This window comes from Polyodon spathula, chromosome 2, assembly GCF_017654505.1.
Source record: "Polyodon spathula isolate WHYD16114869_AA chromosome 2, ASM1765450v1, whole genome shotgun sequence".
In the NCBI taxonomy this organism is placed as follows: domain Eukaryota; kingdom Metazoa; phylum Chordata; class Actinopteri; order Acipenseriformes; family Polyodontidae; genus Polyodon; species Polyodon spathula.
In genome coordinates this window covers 73,629,657-73,655,217 of record NC_054535.1, presented here as the reverse complement: position 1 = coordinate 73,655,217, position 25,561 = coordinate 73,629,657, and the positions used below count along the sequence as shown (strand labels likewise).

The window sequence follows — 25,561 nt, the reverse complement described above, 5'->3', positions numbered from 1 at the left end:
CACTGGAATGTGAAGAGAAAGAAGGAATATATATATATATATATATATATATATATATATATATATATATATATATATATATAGATATATATATATATAGATATATAGATAGATAGATAGATAGATAGACACAAACATAAAATTCTTATACATGTCTTAAGTACAATACACCAAAAACATAGTGCCCAGCTCTCTTTTACAAACGTGTTCATAACTTGGAGGATGTGGCACTTTGTTGTTTCTCAGTCTAACCTTGGTGTTATGCATCCTGTTCCAGTGGTTAAAGTGAATGTTAATGCCTTCAGGGTTAAGTAGTATGAAACAGTTATAGACGCCAACAACAATTTGAATCAATATATACATAAAAATTATACACACATAAAAACATTATTTAGTTCATTGAAACCTAGTAAGATTAACCACAGTGCTTAAGCTTTAGCTCTCTCACCGTTAGCACGGATTTGACCATAAATGAAACCCTTTTACGAATAACTTGCATCTAAGGTCAAGCTGCAACGCAAAAAACAGCAGCCAAATATTTTGCCATGTCCAAGTTTCCAATCCACACTGCTATTTGATTTATAAACAAACACAGGGTATTAATAATAATAATAATAATAATAAACTAATCCATATAACAAAGGGATACACAAGAGCTTGTTTGCAAACCTTACTGTTGCATTAGCTCTCAAATATTTTAAGTTTTGGTACCGTCTGAATCTATATAAGACAGCATTTATGATCCTGAGCTACAGCTGTTTACGAAAGTGTGTTAGTACGAAATATGATAGTCAGTGTCCAGTTGGTTTGTGTCTGTTACTATAACTGACCCATCAAGGACAACTGCACACTATTTCTTCAAGGAGTAAACCAAGAATCTTCAGCATGAGTACATGAGATCAGAAACATTGTTTGCAATGATGACAACGAGTTAAGAAACTGATTGCAGACCAAAAAAGTTGATGGTCTGTATATTTCGTCTGGTCAGTTTTTCCAACACCTTCAGAATTCCATGTTTGTACACGAGAAGAACAATGAGCAAAGCGTACTACATTTAGCAAAAACAAAATCACAAGACAGGGTAAATGGCTGAGTACGAGTCCAATATCACGTGAGCACTGCAAAACATGTCAATCCCTCGCCCTAACCAGAACTACCTGGCTGAAACTGATTACGTTGCTCAAAATAACAGTTGGTGGTGGTAACGCCTATTTTACTTGTTTTTGTAGGTATATTTGCATTCCTTTTGCATTCCAAGAAGTATTCTATATATATAATATATATATAGATATATATATATATATATATGATATATTATATATATAGATATAAACGAGACCAATACAAATTATTTTGGTAAAACCTAATATGGATTATATATAGTTCAAGTAGGTGTTTTGCTTCATCAAATAAAAAAAATAAATAAAAAAATGCACACATGTTAGTCAGTAATTCTTCTAACGGTAACATTGCTCATGTTTTCATTTCATAATCTTAAAGTTTATGTTATCTTATCAACACAGTGTCACGTGAAATCAAGTCTCATGCAGGAGTGGGTACATGGGCGGGTTCTAGGAGATCACGTGCAGTGAACCACCAGCCAGTAAGAAATTCGTGTGGTGTGTGCTGTATGTGCAGAATCTGTATAAAGACAGTGGTCGGCTTGCTGCTTTTAAAAATCATTGTTTCGTGATCCTGCTGAGGACTGGGTGAGTTTATATACACTGAGGCAGTGGTTAATATGCTTTAACTAACTAAATATTTCAATATATAAACTGCAGTTAATCTTTAAAAAAAAAAAAATAATAAAAAAAAAAATCGAAATTTCCTTTTGTTTGCCGACAGTAGTTTGTTTGCGTATTTTGTATACGTCGGTGTAGCAAATGGTTGTTTAGTTTGCAGTTGGTAACATAGTTTGCAATCAAGTGAGATAATCGTGACATTTTAAAGACTCCTGTGCTAGCAGTTACAATTGATTAACATCATAATCCAATACTGTGTAAAGATGGCAGCAGACGTTTAACGATATGTCCTGTAGTCTTTATTTAAGGGGTAGTTCATTCTATTGAAAATGTAGTGGGTTGTTTGTTTTGAACCGTAATAGGTGCCGTTCAGGTCTCGATGCTGCTATTTTTGTAGTTCTCAGCACAGCGAGTTCAAGATTGTTTTGTTTATATGACTCGTTTTTTTTAGCTATTCACCAGTATGAGGCTTCACTTTTGTTCTGAAAACGGGGATCATCGATTTGTTTAGGTCATGGTTGTTGCACGTGCTCTATTATTTCTTATTTTTTGTTTTAAAAAAGCGTTAGTATCGGTTTTATGTTCAATTTCCCTTTTGGATGAATTCCTAGTTTTTCCTTGGAATGATTCAGCTTGGAAACGCCCGGACCTCGTGATCCCTGTTTGTACAACGGTGAAACTGACTTTATTATTTCCAATGGCACTGGCTCGTAGTTAAACAATGGTGAATGTGCACCCTGGGGAACTAGATGGTTTTCGCCTCGATATTTAACTAGTTTCATGTCCAATTATGGCTTGATATTCAAGTAAATATCAGCTGTGGTCTCTTGGTGTTTTCACGCGTCCTTGTTGCATTTCTACTATCTTGGTGTCCGATTACGCAATCTTACGGTGTTCGCCTACAGTGTTGTAAAACCCAGCCTTGTTCCGTGCTATTCTGCTACCCGGTAGGCCATGGAGGTTTAGATCCTATTGGTGGTTTTGTAGACAACCTTAATTTAACACAATTGCAACCACTGTACAGTGCAAACAACTATGTATAGTTGTGACTGTCGCCCCTGTCCTAATTTTACAATTTGACCAATATTGATATTTTACTTTTAACGTGTGTGTTTACTATGCAATGCCACCTAGATGTTCTAAAGGGCTTTAGCTTTTATTGCATTGGTCCCAATTGTAGCATTTGCAAAGTGTTTCTGGATAAACTAAACTATGAACTACCTTTCTCTGCAGGTACCACAGCCATGAATCTGTACTTGAGTCTGTTCTCCCTTTGCATGGCTGTTGCTTCAGCTGCCCCAAGTTTAGATCCACTTCTGGATGACCATTGGCATCTGTGGAAGAGTTGGCATAGTAAGAAATATCACGAGGCAAGTGTTAAGATCTCAAACTATTTTAATAATTCCACCTGTAAAGAAACATTCTTTATACTAACAAGACAGTTTCCCTTTTAGAAGGAAGAAGGTTGGAGGAGGATGGTTTGGGAGAAAAACTTACGGAAGATTGAACTGCACAACCTGGAACACTCTTTGGGAAAACACTCCTATCAACTGGGAATGAACCACTTTGGTGACATGGTAGGTGAATTAATTTAAAACTACAGTGAGCTGGCCCAAGTTGGAATGTGTGAAGACTTGTTTCTCAACTGTGACCCTGTGGTTTAAATATCAATCACATTATGGTTCTTGATGTGTTGATAGGATTCTGGGTAATTCAAATTGTGGTTGACATACTTTTGCCTCATTAATGCTACTTATGCTTGGTTTTGAAAACGTGATTGTGAATGACACGTGTGTTCAGTGCATGTAGATTCCTCTATAAAATATACTGAGTGAGCTTCACATTCTACTTGCTTCAAAGATGATTTGTAGGCCATGATGTAGACTAGTCTTAAAATGCAATTTATTGAACTGCTATTAGGAAGATTGAGGTGTGTTTGCATACTAACAGGTGTGTGGGTTTTTTTTTTTTTAATTCAGACAAATGAGGAGTTCAGACAGCTCATGAATGGGTACAAGTACAATAAGTCTGTGGAAAGGAAGTTCCATGGCTCTCTGTTTCTTGAGCCCAACTTCCTTGAGGTACCACAACAGGTTGACTGGCGGGAGAAAGGATATGTAACTCCAGTCAAGGATCAGGTATTCAGATGTTTCTGGACATTTTGTACAATGGCCAATTTGTATCAAGTTTTTGCATACTACCCTGCTTTAATGGTAGGAGGGACACTAAGTGGACTAGTGTCCTATTTGAGGGCAATGTTAGTAGCTGAGCTAATCCTGCCATGTTATTCCTTCCAGTACTTTGAAATCGACATTTTTACCTATAAATTATTTTTTTTTGTCGTCATATGTATTGCTGTTCATTTCAGGGTCAGTGTGGTTCCTGCTGGGCTTTCAGTACCACTGGTGCTTTGGAGGGTCAGCACTTCAGGAAGTCTGGCAAGCTGGTTTCATTGAGTGAGCAAAATCTTGTGGATTGCTCTCGTCCCGAGGGTAACGAGGGGTGCAATGGTGGCTTAATGGATCAGGCTTTCCAGTATGTCAAGGACAACAATGGCTTGGACTCTGAAGAGTCCTACCCATATCTGGGAACTGTAAGTGGACAAACTATGTACAACTTTCAATCTTGGTGGACACTTCCCATTTAGCTTGAGATCCCAAGGTTTTGAAAACTTAATCCAATGTATATGATTTCTGTGAAGTGTTGCCTGTGAATTTTAGTAGGTGGGTGAAGAGTACTGTCAACCCAATTAGAACATTGCATGGTTGTAAATTAAATTTGAACCTTTCCCTGTAAACAAAGGTGTTTTTTAAAATCTGATCATATGTATAATACAATGTTAATTTAGCTTTCTAGTGTAAGTTTTAAACCCACTATGGTCTAGAATTAGTTGCATGGTTTTTTTTTTTTTTTTTTTTTTTTTTAAATGTAATTTTCTTCCCAGGATGACCAGCCCTGCCATTATGACCCCAACTACAACTCTGCTAATGACACTGGCTTTGTAGATGTTCCAAGTGGTAAAGAACGTGCTCTGATGAAAGCAGTTGCATCTGTTGGACCAGTTTCTGTGGCTATTGATGCTGGCCATCAGTCATTCCAGTTCTACCAGTCTGGTAAGACTAATCATTTTTAACACTGGTTTATTGATCTGTGAAACGCTGTAGACTGGTATTGGGTATAACCGTTGGTAGAAAATAACTGGTGCCCATTTGGCTGTTCTTCAAGCTCACGTTTGGTAGCCCAGTGTTGTAATTTTACAAAGATGCTGCTTCTCCTGACCTTCTTTTTTTTTTTTTTAACAGCTTAGGTATTCAAAGCTACAAGATGTTCCAAACTAGAGATGAAAATGGTTATGCATTTTTTATTTGAATGACTTTGGATTGTAAACTGATTTATAATTTTTCTTCAGGTATCTACTATGAACCGGAGTGCAGTAGTGAGGAGTTGGACCATGGTGTGTTAGTTGTAGGCTATGGATTCCAGGGAGAAGATGTAGATGGGAAGAAATACTGGATTGTCAAGAACAGGTAAGAATGCCTTGGCTGTAACATTTTGGAAGGGTGAAAAAACAAATTGGATGTGCTAAATCGATCTAAACGCTGACTTTTTTTTTTTTTCTTTCTCTTGCAGCTGGAGTGAGAAATGGGGTGACAAAGGCTTCATCTACATGGCTAAAGATAGGAAGAACCACTGTGGAATTGCTACATCAGCAAGCTACCCTCTGGTGTAATCTGTTTACTGAATCTAGTCTCAAAAGATCTTTGCAAGATTAATGGACCATGATTTATGTTAAGGCCCAAACAATGCTTAAACATGTACAAAATGTAGGTTTTAAGTCCTGGTATTCTGTGTCGGTATGATTTCTATGTGAAAGTACTGTTACAGAGCTACACTTTTACAGATGTTTTTACTGATTTTAATTTTGTTTTCAAAATACTAATGTGAAATATTTTCCTGTATAAATTGGTGTGTTTTACATTGCACAGTGTCTTCTGTTTTAGGGAATTGTTCAGATTTTTTTGATTGTGATTTACTGTGCAAAATTGTCTTATTTTGTTCAAATAAAGATTTGAAACAAAGTGGCTGAAGTGCTCTTTATTGGGGTTTCATTTGAACAAGAGGCTGTGTAGTTCAGTGGTTAAAGATAAAGGCTTGTTACCGGGCGGTCCCTGGTTCAGCCTTTGACTCACTGTGTGACCATGAGCAAGTCATTTAAACCTTGTGCTCTTGTCTTTTGAATGAAATGATGCATAATTCACACGCCCTTATCCCTGTAAGTTGCCTTGAATAAAGGCATCTGCTAAATTTTATATATAGACTATCTTCAATATAGGGAACACTGCATGAGAAAGGGTTCACTTTGGGCTGCCTGTCCAGCACACTCTTTGAATATTGTGTGTTCATGTGCTGCATCATTAAATACATGTTTTTTTTAAATTGGTGGTTTGGCCAATAAAAAGTCATTTTTAAAGGGGAGGGGGGGGGTTAGTAATAATTTAAGATGCCCAAACCATGATGACAGTGACAGCCATTTTAAGGTTAATGAGAGGGTTTAAAGTGGTTGCTTGAGGAAACCCTGGTCTGGACTTCAGACATTTTAGAGCTTTAATATTACCACAGGTGTTTACAGATTAGTTTCAAACCTTGTGCTGCATCTTGTAAGATGAAATAAAGTATTGGTTAAACTGGAAAATGAAAATCCTTTGCTTCCCCCTTGTTTCTCTGTCAAAGATTAGTTCCCCTGGCTATCTTTCCAATTACATTTGCAGCTTGGTGATTTATAACAATATATCTGGAAAACCAAATGGCGGCTTGGTTTTGAATGCATTGTGTGTTTTCAGTATCTGCTAATTTGTTTTGTTTTAAGGCCATAACTTCAACTTTTTTTGTTTTTTGTCAAGAAATGTACTGCCATTATGTGACTGAAGCTGAATGGCTCAGTAAATCTTTAGTACTGTTTTACACATGTCTGTGTACAGCTTGTTTTTCCAGATGGATGTGATTAAGCTGTGTTCAGGAATGTATCCATAGAAGAGAGTGGCTGGGGGAGGGGGTTGAACAGTAAACTGTAGCGGTAATCAAATATAGGTATCTCAAGGGAGGCCAGTTCCACGTAAAATGTTTTGAATGCGTGTTACCCTTCACCCGTGTGATGTAGCTTCATAGCATTTCCTGTTGCAACAGTTCTTGCTGAGAGCATGATTTGTTTTCATTTCCAGACATGGCTGGGAATCATGCTGTGCTGACTCATTTTCTTTTAATAAGAAATTGTCAAACAAATACATTTGAGCGGTGTCCATTTTGTCTGTCTATATATATAAAATTATATGCATGTAGGAATAATTAGTATAAAACCTGATAGCATTTTTAAGGACTTTAAAATCAATGCACACTCATTTAATTTACAGAACACACTAATCAATGTTTGTGAGGCATTGATTACATTTTTTTTCTTATGGTAATTCAGCATCAAAAGATAAATAAGCATCAACCGTTACATTTTTTTCAGCATGTATGTGTTCCGTGCACTTAGTGTCCAGTTTAACCCAAACCATTATTTCCATTTGATGAGACTGGAGTGTGCCTCTGATAATACATTGTCAGGGCCCTGCTAGCTGCCTGCTGTATGTTGGTTCTATGTTCTATTGACATTGTTACAGCTATTACTTTTTATTATTATTATTATTATTATTATTATTATTATTATTATTATTATTTCAACTACTATATATTAACTGCTAAAATGATTAAATTAACCATATAACTTAAGTTACATAAAAAGCAGCATATCCACATGGGGTAATTTTCTTTCAGAATTCTGTTAAACAGGTAAAGAAAAACATATTGCTGATTATAGAGTATAGTATAATACTTTCTGGAAATCCACATAAATAAACAGACTTTATGCATTTATTGTTGTAAATGTGCATCAAGCTTCTTGTCAAAGTCATTACTTGCTTGAATCAAACATTGTGCAAGATCATTGCTCGTGGTTTTCATCTGCAAGCAACTCAAGTGATGTGTTGTAACATGTCTTGTTTAATTGTTACTGAAATTAAAGTTATAGCTGGATGCACTGAAAACCCACCAGTGGCGTACTAGTCCTCAGTAAGTTGGTGTCTTACGCACAATGCAACTACTGTGTACTGGTTATAGATTAAGTTTAAAAAGTTTAGATGCTTCTAGTCAGCTGAATAATTTACTAAAGCTAGTCCTAAATTTGTCATTAGGTATAATGAAATGATTAAGCGGTATAGGGCCTGTTAAGGGGTTTAATTGATTCAACTAATTAAGGTAATGGTTGGAACAAATTCCTGACTTAAAAGTGCAGAATTTGTCTACCCCAGCACTAAACTGCTCTTACTGCAGTTCGCCTTAAACTGAAACAGGAAGACAGGGAATAAATTAAAGAAGGCCTGACTGTTTTGGAAGTCTGTGTGTTGGTATAGCGGGGGAGGGAGAATGGTGGGGAGGCCTTCTGTTTGCCTGGAGTTTGGTATCTGCAGCAACAGCAAATTACACCCAGATTTAATGATTGAAAAATATAACACAAGTCTTCTATCAGTAGTTAAAGACATCAGAACAAAAAAGTCTGTCACTTTCTGCTATTGTACAACATTGTCTCTATTCAATCTTGTTACCGTGAAGGGACACACATACAGTATGTCATGCTTTATAGTTTTGCATCTGTATAACTGCTTGTGTAATTAGGAGAAAACTCACCAAGAATGTATGTTAAGTGTCTCAATCTCAGGATATATGGAGACCATCTGTTTATTTTCACTTACATTTATACAGCTATCAAGAGAACCAACCCAGCATAGTTTATTAATTGTATCCGGATATGTAAGTAAATAGGGGCAGCTTGTCCAAATTACTTTATGCAACACTTACATGTAATGGAGTATATAGTATGGAGGCACCCGGTCTGCAGCCGTTACACAGGTTTCTCTAGAGAGACTTGGTCAGGGTATGCTTTAGTACACGTTTGAGTATTAGAATTAACCTACTTCAGAGGACTTCAGTCTGTTGTGCTATGTGATAGTACAATATTAGCCAGCACTGTCAGAAGGTCATAAGAGTGAGTAATGCTCCAGAAGGCACCACACTGGGGCTCGCCAAAATACTCCATATATATATATATATATATAAAGTGTGGGAAGGCAAAGAACTAGAGCTATGGGGGGGGGGAAGGCCCTGCTTCTACAGATTAAATCATACCTTTCCTCTGCATTAAAATTGCAATTGAAGTCTGCCACAACCCAAACCCAGTTTCAAAACAGACGAAAGTGCACACCTTCTGGATAAAAAACAATCTCTATTTACAGATATTAAAAGTACAACAAGCAAAATACCCACAATAAACACTGCCCCAGTGTGGAGTTCCATTTCTAAAACTCTTGAGACTGAGCATCTTTATTACCATTGTCAGGAGAGGGCTTTAGTCTTCTTTGGGAGAAGTTGCACATGAATGTTGGGCAGGACTCCCCCTGCAGAGATGGTCACCCCTCCAGGCAGTCTGTTGAGCTCTTCATCATTCCTTACTTCCAGTTGGATGTGTCTGGGCCTAACTCTATGCTTCCCATTCTGTCAGACAGCATTGCCTGCCAGCTCCAGGCTCCAGGCGCACCCGAGCCAATCCTCTGTGCATAGCCACCCTTTCGCAGCAGCCTGTGAATATGGCCCACAGGGAACTGGAGACTCGCTTTGGATGAACGGCTTGTTGTTTCGGATTTCGGCTTCGCAAGCTTCTTCCCTCGTCCAGACATTTCAGAAGTTGGTCAAGTCTAAAATAAATTTAAAAGTTAGAAACATACTCATTTAGACTTTAAAATCTAAAAATTATTTTACATGCATAGCTCATCTTGCATTATTTTGGGTGTTGATGGGTTTTTCTGCATTTAAACCAGGCAAAGAAACATTCAAAGGTTGATAGCGAATGGCAAACAAAAAAAAGGTGGTAAAAAATAAAAATCTTTAGGTTACCAAAAAAATAGCTGTACGTTTAATTACTATCTGCCCAAGACTTTACAGCCAATATGAGGCCTGCAGCAATCCTATAGTACCGTATCCCAGACTTATCCAGTAGCTCACACTTGCAGCGGATTTCACAGATCATTAACGCAAACCTGACAGTTACCGTAACGTCGCCAAAGATTAGTGTTAATTAAAGGTCAGTGAAACCACCCCATAGTGGTCTATGAGGAAGACTTTATTCGTTAGGGTGGTCACATGTATTTTTAGATTTCAAAACAATAGGTTAACAGTTTTTACTTGACTTAATTCTAGATATGTTTAACAGAAAAAAAATGCTTTCTTTTTTACGCACCATCCTGCTACCATTTTTCCCGAGCGGCTATCTTGGTTTTAAGTGTGGCACACCACTGACTTTAGCTTTCCGAATTTAATAAATAGATTACATTGCACATGTTATGTCTTCTACAATTACTATACTTACATGCGTGTTAGATTTTAATTTAATATTTTTAATCAGTTTGAATATGCTTGAAGCAATGCTTTTCTTTCAGAAATAGCAGTTTTTAAAGGGAAATAAAACAAAAACAGTTAACGTACGAGTACTGCGATTGCTCTTTATGTTTAACAGAGTAAACATAATACATAAAGATAGAGCTTCACTGTTTTATATTTAATTATACAATGAGTTGAAAACCGCAAAGTTCATGAGTACCACAGAGAGTTCTGAGTCGAGTTCTCCATAGAGGAAAAATAGCCAGACGCCTGCTTCACCCACCCTAGTTATAATGGAGGTACCTGGTTCAATGTAGGTTAAAATGCTGTGCAGCTGCTTAAATGATGCAGGCATTTAAATGCTGCGAAATATTACACTATTTAACACAATTTTTGTTCCTGGGTAGTAAGTGTTATTTCCTAATTGCTTATGCCTCAAAAGTATAGAAAATGGCTATTATTCCCCACAAACTTTGCTTTTGTGACCAGGACAGTGATATTTTGAAATTTACCTATTTCCAATGAGAAAACGGGTGAATTTGTATCTTTTCGTTCAGTCAGAAAAAAACAACATATGAATCCAAATTAACATGTATTTATACTAAAGTAATACAAAAATGACTACAAAAGATTTAGAAGTGAGTAGTTTTTCGAGATTTACGATTATACTGTAAATCACTTTCACGAATCAGCCCCCAAATGTAGTCTCCCATCATGTTCTCGTTATACTGTCCTTGGTAGCAACGTTCAAAGTCCAGTATATCCTGGTGGAAGCGCATGCCTTGCTCCTCCGAGTACGGTCCCATGTTCTCCTTGAATTTATCAAGATGAGCATCAAGGATATGGACTTTGAGGGACATCCTACAGCCCATTGTGCCGTAGTTCTTCACCAGAGTCTCAACCAGCTCCACATAGTTTTTGGTCTTGTGATTGCCCAGGAAGCCCCGAACCACTGCGACAAAGCTGTTCCAAGCTGCTTTCTCCTTATTAGTGAGCTTCTTGGGGAATTCATTGCACTCCAGGATCTTCTTTATCTGTGGTCCGACGAAGACACCGGCTTTGACCTTTGCCTCAGACAGCTTAGGGAAGAAGTCTTGAAGGTACTTGAAGGCTGCCAACTCCTTATCTAGAGCTCTGACAAATTGTTTCATAAGGCCCAATTTGATGTGCAGTGGTGGCATCAGCACCTTTTGGGGGTCCACCAGTGGCTCCCACTTGATGTTTTTCCTCCCCACAGAGAACTCGGTCCGCTGTGGCCAGTCCCGCCTGTGGTAGTGCGCCTTGGTGTCCCTGCTGTCCCAAAGGCAAAGATAGCAGGGAAACTTGGTAAAACCGCCTTGGAGACCCATCAGGAATGCCACCATTTTGAAGTCTCCTATGACCTCCCAGCCATACTCATCATACTTCAAGGCGTCCAGCAAGGTCTTGATGCTGTTGTAATCCTCTTTGAGGTGCACCGAGTGAGCCAGGGGAAGAGACGGGTACTTGTTACCATTATGGAGCAGCACGGCTTTGAGGCTCCTGGATGAGCTGTCAATGAAGAGGCACCACTCATTCTGGTTACAGGCGATTCCGATTGCCTCAAACAGACTGGTCACATTGTGGCAGAAGCAGAGACCATCTTGACGGGTGAAGAAGCTGGAAAAAGGTTGGTGATGCTTCCTCTGATCTGCGACTTGCACACTTTCATCCAACAAGTTCCACTGCTTTAGCCTAGACGTCAAAAGCTCGGCATTGGACTTGGTGAGACCAAGATCTCTAATCAAGTCGTTGAGGTCTTTTTGGTTGGGGTAGTATGAGCTTCTCTCCTCAGCTCCACCTCTGAAATTGTCATCTGGATCTACATCATCTTCCTCGCTCTCTGACTTGCTGCTCTCTTCTAAAGACGGCTGCTCTCTCTCCGGAGGAGTGGGTACGGGGAGCTCATGGCAGTGTGGCACCGGGGCGATGGATGAAGGAGATGTGTAAGAGATTCTCGCAACATTTTTTAAAAACTTTTACAATTTTAAAAGTTTTAACAAATTTTATAACATAAAATTTGGAGCAACAATTGTCCATCTTACCTTCCAGAGTTTTTTTGCAGTGCTCACAGGTGAAATGAGGTGCCCAGGGTTTGTCTTGATCCCCGACAGGCATGCCGAAATATGTCTTGTAGGCCACACACATCTTAGCAGATTCTTCCACGGAGTACTTTTTCGCTCTTGTCTTGATAAATTGGGCGCAGACATAGCAAAATGCATCTGCCGGATGCTTGCAGCCTCTTGATGCCATCTCAGAAAAATGCAGATATGTATCCACTTAGGCAGCTGGAACTAAACTGAACTGGTGGGCTTAAGGCCCCTGTATTTATACTACTATTTATATTACTGGAAAGTTCTAGAAAGTTCTAGAAGTTACTCAAAGTTTACTCAGCACTGAATCTATCTGGAATGTTCTGGAAATAGGTAAATTTCAAAATATCACTGTCCTGGTCACAAAAGCAAAGTTTGTGGGGAATAATAACCATTTTCTATACTTTTGAGGCAAAAGCAATTAGGAAATAACACTTACCACCCAGGAACCAAAAAAAAAAAAAAAAAAAAAAAAAAAAAATGTTACACGGTGTTATTAATGTCAGAATGATCGTTAGTGAATATTAATCGGGATATTGCGACAAACCTATTTGGCAACGTAATAGCCATTAACATTACAACATTACACACACACACACACACACACACACACACACATATATATATATATATATATATATATATATATATATATATATATATATATATATATACACACACATACATACACACAAACACACATAAAACTTCGCTTTAAAAATAAAGGTCAATATGTATAGGGCGAGGTGCTAACTTTTCTAAATGTGTTGGGGACAAACACAGAAAAACATAAAAATCGACATGACAACTCACTCACCTCAAAAAAAAAAAAAAAACTCCGGGGTATTTTCCCCCTAAAACAATTTCAGCAGGCTTTGAATTGTACGTTAAGGTCGCAAGGTTTTTTAAACTGGTTTAAATTAATCTCCGACTTTTCTTTTTAGCAACATTTACCATTAACTCGTTGATAAATAATTACGACATAGGTTGTGTCCAATGTATAGCAGTGCGCCAAATCTGACTTGGTAAAAACCTTGATTGCTACATTTCAAATGTGTTGTGATGGACACGTCACGTGCCTAAACAGCAGCTCAACATTTTCACGTATCTTCTGTGTTAAACTTGAGGTGAATTTTAAAGTGTTTATCCACTTATAATACTGTTATAGGTATTGTGAAATATCCTGCATCCCATGGAATATTTGCCTTTCAGGTTTCGTGTGTACAGATATTATAGTTTAAGCCTTTTGGGGAGTGTAGACCGCGAAGCCATGATGACTTCAATGATAGAATGGTACCACAGGTAAAATGTTCATATGTCACTTTTTCACCAGTTAAAAAAGCACTAATTACAGAATAACGACTATACGATAAGTAATTATAAACGGTTTTTGTTTCTTACATGAAAAAATACATAAAAGAGCCTAGTTATAATAGTGTATTACATTAGTTTACTAGTCTGCTTTTTTTGAGTGGAGCTACCTTTCCTGTAGTACTGTCTACATTTCTAAGAGGAGTTATCTTTCATACACAGAATGCGCGTGTCTTACTCTAAACCGATTGTTTTCGAACTGTCGGCAACTGTAACAAAATTTTAAGAAATTAAATAACATAGATATATTTTAGTATAAACATATGAACAGTCACCATCTGTAAAAATACAATTTCCGATTAAAATGTATGGCTTCATCATTAACTTTTATAATTCTCTGTTTTTTAATTGTTAAAGAGCGACTTGGTATGGGTATGAAATAAGTTACAGGTAAATGATATACAGGTATTATAAACAACAAAAATAAAAGATTAGTTAAGATAACTCAATCAAGTTGCACTTCAGGAGAAAATGTGGTAAGTTATATTTGTGCTGTAGATGTAATGTGTGTTATTAGTATGCTTTACCGAAAACACCAGTATAACAATGTTATGGAAAATCACTATTATTAATAATAACAATAATAATCTTTATATAGAGCCTTTCATAGTGGACCACCATCACAAAGCACTTTACAAGATATGAGACTAGGGTGTGTGAACTATGCATCAGCTGCAGTCATTTACAAGAATGTCTCACAGGAAAGACGTGACTTGCTCAGGGTCACACAGTGAGTCAGTGGCTGAGCTGGGATTTGAACCAGGATACCTCCATAGTTATAAACCCTTTTCTTTAACCGTTGGAACACACAGCCTCCTCCAGTTCATTTATTGTCCTGAATGAGTAATTCCGTCTTAGTTTTACAGTATATCATTATTATTTATTATTATTATTATTATTTGTATTTCTTTTACTAAACTTGACAGCTTCAATTGTTGTTTTTAAGTTGTAAAATAATTGTAATGATGATACCCAACAAGCAGTGGTTTATTAAGTAGTTCTTTTTATTTTTTACTGTGTTTGAGATTACAGAGGAGAGTGGCCCTGACAGAGAGATTAGCTGCTTTTCTGATGTTTCTGTACACAGGCAAGGAATTCCTGCACGTCGTCGGGGGACCCCAGGATCATGGGCACCCTCTGGTGGATGCACTCTGGCTGTACATCTAGCACCGGCTGAGTCCCAGTGGTGGCCATCCCTCCAGCCTGTTCGATGATGAATGCGATGGGGTTGCACTCATACAACAGCCTGAGCTGCGGGTAACAACAGAACAACAACATGCTTTGTCATTGCAGTGCAGTGACTTTAATCAAATCCCTTTTCACTTGTCACGGCAGGAATACTGGAACTCCCTTCACATAGAGATTTTGGAAGGGCGAGGGAAAACAGTAATATTATCTGTGTTTTTAATTCCTAGTTTTTAATTTGACTAATTTATGGAATTTTTGCATAACACACAGCGCCAGCTCAGACAAAATTTTGTAACTGTAAATAAACCAAATAAACCATGATGTGCTTTTACATTCAGGTAAATAATTAGAACATTAAAATCATTCATTTTGATTATGTATAAATTGGCCATACCTTGATTAATTACTTTTTTAGTTGTTAATTCAGCAAAAACATGCTCAGAACTTTACGACCCTGCCCATGAAGCTACTATGAAAATTCAACCTCTGCAATGCAATTTTGAAAGTAGCTTTTTTGAATATACACTATTATATCCCAAGGGGCTACATACCTCAGCAGTGGGGTAGGGTATGTCACGCGTTGTAGTTTTACATCTAGAGAACTACTTTCCCAATTTTTGTTAAGCTTGGTAAGTTATTGATAGTATGTATGGCACTTTACAATTTTACGTAGCCTACATCTAGAGAACAACTTACAAATTTTGATCAATCCCATGCACATTGACATTGTGGTGGGCAGCAAGGCTACTGTTTTTGTGGTCATAAGTATTACCAGCTTACCTTTCCTTTAGGGCTTTTCTTGTTGGCTGGATACAGAAAGATCCCTCCATATGTTAGAGTTCGGTGAACATCAGCCACCATTGAACCTACATATCGGGAGCTGTAGGGAGAACTGCCATCCTGGAATTAAACAAACATTGTACTGTGCATTCCAGACATTGCTTTCTGAGTAAGGAGCATTCGCGACAACAAAGACTGGCCGTTACCACACATCTGTACATTATTATTGTAAGAGGTGCAAATTTCAGTTACCTTAGGAAATAAAGAGGTAATACAGACTATTTCATATGTGATATCCTCACAATGCAACACCAGATGCCACATTCACACCAGGTGCTTCACTTTATATCTGTCACCTGCTCAGCAAAGGGATATTTTTTAATACAGTGTGGTTAATCCAGGATTTCAATTTGTTTTTGTGTGTGTTTGATGTTAAAATATCAATGGTAATGACACAGGTGTAACATGAAAAGCAACATTTCTTTCCCTTTATGGTTCGTTGTCACTTTGCACAAGTTAATGAGCAACTCACAGCACCTATTGCATCAAGCAGACACAGCACTTGAATGCTTTTTTTACTGCACTATTATGAATGGATGTAAAGTCATTGGTACTTACAGGTTTATGCATTTGTGAGGTCTACAGTAAGTACTTGCCTGTATTCTAGTTACTAATACAAATGTACTAGTCTATAGCCGATTCCAGTCTCAAGCTGAAATATGACCACAATCCAGAAGGAAGCTTTTAAATACATATCTTCTTTTTCTTCTTTTAATAAATGCACTGCATTCAAATATCATTGTCTGTACTGGTTGCTAAAAAAAAAAAAAAAAAAAAACTGTACAGAAAAGATGGATAAATGAACAATAACAATAAGGCTACTGTCCTAGGCTACTGAGGTTTATCACCTTCACATTGTATATTAGCTAATATGCTATATTCGCTTGTGACGGGGTACACCCTGCCCCTGTGTTTATTGTATTCATATTTTAATGTACGGTGTATTTGTTTAAAATAGGGTTTTGTTATTATTGTTTTACAGCATGGATGGGGTTAAAATTCCCCATCCAGCTAAACTTGTGCGTAACATGACCATCTCCCAAATTAGTTAAGTAATTAGGGAACGTATATAAAAGCAAAGCAGCCGCTCATAGTAGGTTGGTTGTTCAGAGAGGAGGAACTTGAGAAGTAAGATATATAAATAACAATTGCTACTCATGGTGGCTGTACACCAGCATGCTACTTGCTGGAATATTGTGTCTGTTTATTTTTGCCAGTGCCATTTTGTTTTGTTTTGTTTTGTGTGTAGTGTTTTGTTTTGATTAAATATTTTATTTCTAATTAATAAAGAAAGAGCCCTTTTGCGACTCACCCGTAGTACCTTGCTTGTGTGTGGTTACTTCCTGGTATGTGATGTCACCACTCGACCATCCTTTAGGTTTATGTACGTCTTTGCAGGACCCAGTTCAACAAACATAAATGCATGAAATAACTGTTTTTCATCTTGATGCCAAATTCATGATGGCTTAATTTAATCAAATTTGAAACAATCTCTGCCTATATTTTATAAAATGCCTTTTCCCTGCTAAACATAAATTGAACTGGTCCTTAGTGTAGGTTCTTATAGGGTTGATTTTTTCAGAAAAAAATGAAAGTGTAAGCCCATTTTTTTGCTCCATTTAAACTGCTAAGTTAAATTCCCATACTAATCTTCAGCTGAACCATTTCATAAGGAAAAGCAAAATCTTGACTCCATTCTTTGTTCAATATATATGCTAATAGAATGTTGTAAATCCTAAATGTTTTTTTTTTTTTTTTTTTTTTTTTGTGTGTGTCTTGGAAAGTCTCTGTTCTGCTTTTAACCTTTCACACCTTTACTAAATATAGTAATCCTGTAGATACATTGTAACGAATGATAGGGTAGTAACGATGAGCAAAATTTACAAGGACAATTTGGCTTTTTAAATTTACAGTTTGTTATGAAAGAAGAAGAAAAAAACACTAATTGGAGTTTTTGCCAAGTAAACAACTCAAATTATAAGACATTGCTAATTATTAACAATAACTAGTCATTTTCTGCTCCATGAGTTCAAGGTTGTTGTTGTAAAATCTGTTTTGATTGTAATGGGGCTTTTCTAGACTAGATAATTGATTAACAAAAAAAAACCAAAAAAAAATCCTATGAATATCAAACTAATTTTAACACCTTACCTTAAACCTTTTTAAATACAATTACTTGAGACTTTCTGTAAAGACAGCTTGTAAAACCCTGTTTATGAAATGCATCTGCTTGAGGTCTTTTCTATTGCATTTGGGGTGGATGCATTGTGTTGGATTGGTCTTTGGTCCAATCAATAGTTTGAATACAGGGCTGCAGCCAGGTGAAGGTCATCTCGCTGTTTTTTGAACAAATAACCTAATAAAGAATAACTGATTGACCATGGTCTGTGGTGGAAAGCAGTAAACAACAAGGAGCTGGTAACATGCAGAGAAGAAGATGTCTTGTGAATGACTGAAGTAGATTTCTACACTAAAAGATGCACACTGAGGTTTTGTTTTTAACAGTAAAACTAGCAAAGGTTTTGATCTATAAAAATATTTTTATCCCACTGAGTCAAAAAACCTAATCAAAAATATATTTCCTAGTATGCAAAAAAAATCTAAGAGTACAAATATTAAATACCATTAACTGGTATAGCGAAACAATGTTTATAAACCTTTTTACTTTGAAAGCATTGTTGGAATACTTAAAAGCACTTCAAATCAATGTATAGTGATATTTTCAACCTGATTTAAAAATAAATAAATACATAATATGGCTCATGGTTTAACAAAATACTTGTTTTAAATATATACAGTGGCACTCAAAAATATTCACCCCCCCCCCCCTGGACTTTTACACATTTTATTGTGTTACAACATGGAATCAAAATAGATTTAATTAGGAGTTTTTGCCACTGATCAACAGAAAAAAAGTCCATAATGTCAAAGGGTAAAATAAAATCTACAAATTGTTCTAAATTAATTACAAATACAAAACAGAAAATAATTGATTGCATAAGTATTCACCCCCTTTGCTATGGCACACCTAAATAAGCTCTGGTGCAACCCATTGTCTTTAGAAGTCACATAATTAGTTGAATGGAGTCCACCTGTGTGCAAGTAAGGTGTTTCACTTGATTTCAGGTTAAATTCACCTGTCTCTGGGAGGTCCCACAGTTGGTTAGTACATTTCCTAACAAAAACTGCATCATGAAGACGAAGGAACATTCTAAGGAAATCTGTAGATTTGTAGATTTTATTTTTCACTTTGACATTATGGACTTTTTTTGTGTTGATCAGTGGCAAAAACTCCTAATTAAATCAATTTTGATTCCATGTTGTAACACAATAAAATGTGGAAAAGTCCAAGGGGGGGGGGGGGCGAATACTTTTGAGAGCCACTGTATATAATAAAAGGGCTTCATTGTAAGCTTGGCGTTGTGTGTAGTTGAGCTTGTTTGGATTCAAGCAGGCTCATGCAGAGAAGTTGATACACAGCAGCTATACTGAGGGCTTTATGGGTCAGCTGATAAGGTGCAGCTGTTTATTTACATTGAAGTAGGACAAGGCATGTCTGCATAGAATGGCAGGGATATTGAAATGTAGTCGGTTGTTGATCAGTGAGTTCATGTGCTTGGCTTGGTTGATTTATACTGCCATTAAGCCATTTATTAAATATATCTTCATTGCCGAATATTAGTCACTCCTGTTTAACTTTTTTTTTTTGTACTTATGTTCATGGGAATCTAAAGCAATTTTCAATATATATATAAACACTGCCCTAACCTTGAAACAGTACAACCAGGAGTGGATCTGTTATTGCTCATTAATCCCACTCAGACCGCTTGTTTAACCTTCAAAAGTGTGCAAAGGATTTTAGTAAGCAAGACGTCCATATGTACAGTGTTGAAAAGGACAACAAAGCACTACTTCCATATGATGTGCTGCAACTATACTGTAGTTATTAAAAACAGCAAACAGTAGTTTTGAAAAGGTCCTCTGTCTAACAAAAGGTAACATCTGATAGCAGAAACATTCTGGATGTTTTTGATACAACTGTAGTTAGGCTTCAGAGGTCAAGCCACCCAGTGTGTTTGGCTTGAATGTACATGGAGCTCAAGAAAGAACATGGAGTTTGTTACATATCAGTTGAATGTTAGTAATGATTCAATGTTCATTTCTAATAGCAGGTTTTGTAATCCTACCTGTGGGAATTTCTTCTTCTGTAAATACTCAGTTACTGCAGGATCAAAGTACATGGCATACCCTTCATTAAGGCTGTAAATGTTCCCCTTTTTCTTTATCTTCACATCTTTTTCCACAAGGATGAATTCTCCTACAGCCTAAGCATAAATAAAATGGGATCACTTTTTAGGTCACAGCTTGCATCCTTTTTTTAATTGTTGTCACTAATAATAATGGTAATAATCTTTATTTTATATAGCGCCTTTCATAGCGGACCACCATCACACAGCGCTTTACAAGATACGAGACTAGAGTGTGTGAATTATACATAAGCTGCAGAGTCACTTACAACATCTCACCTGAAAGACAGAGCATATTATTGGTGTTATCTTTTTCAAACATGCTTCCTCACAAACTAGATTACACAGAAATTTCAACATGCTGGTAGAAGTAGAGACCTTTATGTTCAAGTTGCCATTCAGGGTTTCAAATAACTAGGAGGCATGGTACAGTAGGTTCATTCAAATTATTTCCCCATTAATTTGGCAATCTCAATCTAATACTCACTAGAGCATAATAATTAAATGAATTAATCCCTAACCACGCAGTATGGTACAATTGATGGCAAAGACTCAAAATACTCTTGCATTTCAATTGAAAATATGTTTCATAACATATGTGAGTAGAGATATATCTTTTTTTTTTTTTTTTTTTAACATAAGCAGCTCTTGCAAATTAGCAGCACTGATTTGCTTAAAATGAATGCTGGTCAATTCTAACAGTGTGGATAGAATACACTGGACTATTATTCACAATATTATGGTTCCAGTATCTATTTAATATGATACAGCAGGTTAACCTGCCTTGTATTTGTAAAGAGGAGCACTGACCGGATCCAGCATAAAGCAGTTGACTCCTTGTCCGGTGGTGAGGGCAACCAGTGTGGCACTTCCATATAGGGCATAGCCAGCAGCAACGATGTTCCGACCAGGCTGGAGGGCATCTTTCTCTGTGGGCTCGCCTTCCCAGGTCTGGGAGGAATGGGAAGGGGGAGGGGAGAGTGGCACAACCCTTCTATTTGTATAATTATTCTACAAATCAATTGTTTTCAGAAACAAAACTTTATATGACAGTCTCTATCTACCTATCTATCTGCTGCCAGTCTTCTACAGTACTGTAGCTGTACATGGTACTGAAATTGATAAACCTATTAAGTAAAACACCACATTCTGTAACAGTTACTACAACACTTTGTCCTCACCAGCGAGTAGAATATTTCATGCATAGCAACTGCCAATTTTGTACATACAGTACATTGTTCAGTATATGCTATTTATATTCATTTGGATTTGGATTAATCCAATTTATACCACAAGAGCAGAGATCTATTCACAATTAATACACAATAAATATTGTTACCAACACTAACCCCTCAGGACATCTGTGTTTTGTAGTTGGATATCTGTTTGTATTGTCTGTTCTCTTATTTTCTCAATTGTGTTCCAGTAGGCATGTTTGAACCGGGACTATGAATCCATGATACATCATCATAAGCCTTAATGAATACCTGGCTCTATTTAAGATGCAAATAAAATATCTAAATAACATTGAATCCCAAACCAAGCTATAGTGTTCAGCTTGAGCCAGGTAGATGTGAAATGACTCATTGAATTTAAAAGAAAGTTGTAATTATTGTAAAGAACGTACTGTAAAAAGTAGAAATTCAAGTCAGGCATGGAAGTGGAACTCATGAATGGTGACTCATATCCTTTAGCAGCTTGATACAGTGTCTCGTGAGTACTATGCACTATACTATTCACAGTTACTGAAAGGCAAGCATTATCTAATCTCGGTCTTAACTCACTCAACCCCTTGTTACCAGGCTCCAAAAACATATTTTGTTTTCAAGACCCAGATAATTTGGTGAGCAATGAAAAGGTGAAACAGTGTAACTAGCTCTTGTACTGAGTTTTGAACTTGGTGACCTATTTCTATTTTCACTCTGTCAGACGGACACACTTACCTTTCTATGGATAGAAAAGATTGTCCCAATAGAGGCCAAGCAATCTATATTGGAGGATCCATCCAGTGGATCAAAGCAGACAATGTATTTACCCTACGGTAAAGACACAGGGGTTATACATTGCTTATAGCTGTGTCGCTTGTCTACTTCATATACTGTCCTGTTTATGTGACAAACTGTACACGCTATCCTCATGCAAGAAGTACCACTTGCAGGGTGAATCTTTTCCATAGCGAATTCCGTTACTTTAGAAAAAATAAGATTACTTAATGATTTATTTATTTATTGCTGACAAGATTAAGGATAATGTTATAATGTAACCCCCCTTAAAGCTATGAATCTACAGCAGCTATGAATCTCCATTGTGGCCCTACACCCTACTGAGAGTGATATGGCAGGTGTTCCCATATAAACAAATGATGACAGTTCCATCTAAAAACACCAGATACAATATTATGTTTTAGCATATACTAGAGTATATTATAGAAAACTAAAGTGTTTTGGACAGTGCTACATGTATAAGTGTTCTCTCTTCTCTGCAAGTCAGCATTGTACTAAAATGCTACCCTGGTTAAACTTTAACAAAAAAATAAATAGAATGCATGTCTTCTGACAACTGTTGTTTTTCTAATACTGCTTAATCTTTCCAAGTGGACACCTGACTGGGGATTTGACTGGATCCAAAGAGCAAAGTAAAGCAATCAGATGGTTCTGTTGAGACAACAGGTTGACCACCTGTACCAAAACATATGTGTTTGTATAGTCTATCAGCCATGCTGATCGTGTATCTTCTCAGCAGCACAAACTGTTGTGTGTCTGGGAGGTTGGTTTGTAGACATACAATACATAGTCGCTGCTAAAGAACAGCATTCTTATAAACACCTTATTGTTTTGCTGCTACAAGTGAGGCCCGGTTATCCATTTATTCAAAATACTAACCCGTCTGACCAAATTATTACACAGTTTTCTAGGTGCAGGAAAAAAAAAGGTAATTTTGGTATACGATAAGTGTGTTGTCTATCCCTCTTGAATGTCCAATAAACTAAACACAACCATTCATTACTAATTTTTTAAAGAAAAACATTCAATAAGATACTGGTAAAAAAGAAAAAAATTATATAAAATAAAAACAGTCAACCTTAATCCTCCAGAGAAAATGTGAACAAACAAACAGAATTACGTCTAGCAGGTATTAGCATCCAAGTCTAAAACAGTGTTAGGGCGCCCTCTGGTGGTTCTGTGGCAGAATGAACCTACCCTTTTGTCTGGTGGAGTAATAATGGCATGTTCGTTTTCTTCCGAGACCATGACACAGGTGCCGTAAGAAGACTGTAACATATTAATGACTAGATCGTTGGAGAGGACATCCAGTTTTTTCACCTGGTCCCCAGTGACATTCACAGAGCCAGCAATCCCGTACCTTAACCATGGGAAGACAGAAAAATGAACTATCGTCATTCAAATTATAATTCTGCAACTTTGTGCATATTACCTACTGTATAATGTATCTTTCTGCCTAAAATTGGAAGCCCAACACTTTTGGCTGGGATGTTGTGTATTACAACAATATCCAGATTCTTCAAAAAAATCTTACTAAGAGTTCTTATAAGAGGGGAAACCTGTAGCTGGGGCTATGTTTTCAGTGGGGTTTCACAAGCCTCCCTGCATGGACCCCTGTTGCTTCTTATCTACACAAACAACTTAGATCAGTGTATAATTAGTACACATATTACATTTGTAGAGGACACAAAGCACAGGGAATGGCCGACAAGAAATCCAAAAAGATTTAGACAGCATACAGAACTGTGAAGAAAAATGGGGAATTAAATTTAATGTCAACAAATCTGAAGTGTTATATGCTGATCACAAACATGTGGGATACAAATACCAAATGAGTGGGTATAGAACTGGAACAGGCTCAGCAAGAGAAAGACCAGGGTGTTGTACTAGACTCATCGCTGTCAGCAAACAGACCACCACAGAGAAGCAATAACAAAAGGCACACAAAGCGCTTGTGTAGATAGCCACAAGTGGCTATAAGAAGTTATGATGAGGTTGTATAATACAAAGTTGAGACCACACCTAAAGTACTTTTGTCCAGTTTTGGTCACCACAGTACCAAAGGGACATTGTGGTCCTGGAGAGAGTCCAATGAAGAGCAACCAGCATTAGGGGGGACATCATTGAAGTCGTTACATTTTTTAAAAGGGTTGGCATAGTTAACCCTAACCAGTACTTTAAGTTTAGTACAGAAACAAGGACCAGAGGACATAGTTAGAAATTAGATGTAGGTAGACTTAAAACAGAGGGAAGGAGACACTTCTTTACACAGAGAGTGGTGAGGGGATGGATTGGGTTAGCTAGCCTTGTTGCTGAGGCAGAACCATCCTTTTAGACCCAACTAGACCCAAAAAGTTTTAAGATCAACCAGTACCAGGATGAGACGAGTTCAGGTGGATCAAATGGCCTCCTCTAGTTTGTAAATTTTAACATGTTCTTCTACTCTTTTGTTCTTCTCATCACTGGCATTGCAGTGGAACTATAATGTCATTGCAACAGTTTTGTACTAAGGGGGAATGGTAGTTTTTTATTTCAATCCATTCAAACATTTCTATAAGAGTACCGTTAGAAGTTTCCATGTCAAGTCTGCTACAGCTATATCCATACTCCACGCTGTATCCGCCTCTCCTCAACGCTTTAACAATAATAATATTATATTGTGTCATTCGGCTCCAATGGTTCTACCCCACATTATCCTCCAGTTGTTTAGATGTTACATATGGATGGACCTAGAAGGGTTTTAGGAAGAATCCCCAAATATTAGCACTCAAATCTCATTATTTTTAAGTTGCTGAGCCTACAATGATTCCATGTGAATGATGAAAGTGATCACTGAACGATGGCCATTATTTAGAAGTCATATCTTAAAACCTATTTATATTGACATATTTGCACATTCTATGTCTGGCTCCATCAAATTGACACCTCTTAAACTAGAAGAGCAGTTCTGAATGTGTAGCAAGTCTCAAAAAGATACCTTCAATACTTTGAGATCTGACCTTTCAAACATGACCCCCTTTCAGTGCTTCCTTTTTGTATTAATCGCATTGCCAACAGTGCACCCACATCCTGCCATATTTAGCATAACTTTGTATAAATGGTCTCTTAAACAACTGATCCATTTGTTATTCAAATGACATCTCAGATATGTATTCTGTTATAACAAAAGCTATATCTCCCCAAAAACTTGCAACACACTCTACTACTATAGGATCAGAATGTGAGGACTCACATGTGTGCCAGGCCAGCCTTCCTGACAGCTGAAGAGATGGCCTTTATAGCAGTCAGCATGGAGTTAAGGAGCTGAGTCAGCTCCCCGGTCCCTTTAGCTTTCCTGCCATGCTCCATGACAAACCGTGTCAGGGTGATAACATCTGTATCGAAGGGAGTTTGATCCGACATTTTCTTCTAGCTTTTCCCACAACACAGAGAAGTGTGTGACACAAGGAGGTTGTGAGCAGTAACTCTCTGCAGCTAAGCTTTCACCTTTCAGAGCTGGTTCAGACAGGGCACAAAGCCAAGGTTATATTTATAAAACGAATAGACCATGTGACTGAAATGCCTCTGGTGTCTAGTAATGTAAAATAATG

At 37.2% G+C, this 25,561-nt stretch overlaps 2 protein-coding genes across 2 annotated transcripts; one reads left to right on the top strand and one right to left on the bottom strand.

Annotated features, from left to right (window-relative positions):
- Nucleotides 1–1,603: 1,603 nt before the first annotated feature.
- LOC121300322 (procathepsin L-like) lies at nucleotides 1,604–5,821 on the top strand. The gene is made up of 8 exons (XM_041228853.1): nucleotides 1,604–1,709; nucleotides 2,976–3,112; nucleotides 3,197–3,319; nucleotides 3,722–3,880; nucleotides 4,111–4,335; nucleotides 4,687–4,855; nucleotides 5,152–5,269; nucleotides 5,373–5,821. Exons 2-8 carry the CDS (start codon nucleotides 2,987–2,989, stop codon nucleotides 5,470–5,472), a joined length of 1,020 nt encoding a protein of 339 aa, XP_041084787.1. The 5' UTR covers nucleotides 1,604–1,709; nucleotides 2,976–2,986; the 3' UTR covers nucleotides 5,473–5,821.
- An 8,858-nt stretch (nucleotides 5,822–14,679) lies between these two features.
- LOC121300312 (fructose-1,6-bisphosphatase isozyme 2) lies at nucleotides 14,680–25,462 on the bottom strand. Its single transcript, XM_041228841.1, has 7 exons — nucleotides 25,204–25,462; nucleotides 23,169–23,331; nucleotides 21,912–22,004; nucleotides 20,779–20,919; nucleotides 19,909–20,046; nucleotides 15,662–15,781; nucleotides 14,680–14,944 (listed from the first exon to the last, which is right to left on the bottom strand). The coding sequence occupies exons 1-7, from the start codon at nucleotides 25,371–25,373 to the stop codon at nucleotides 14,750–14,752; spliced, it is 1,020 nt and encodes a 339-aa protein (XP_041084775.1). The 5' UTR covers nucleotides 25,374–25,462; the 3' UTR covers nucleotides 14,680–14,749.
- Between the last annotated feature and the right edge of the window lie 99 nt (nucleotides 25,463–25,561).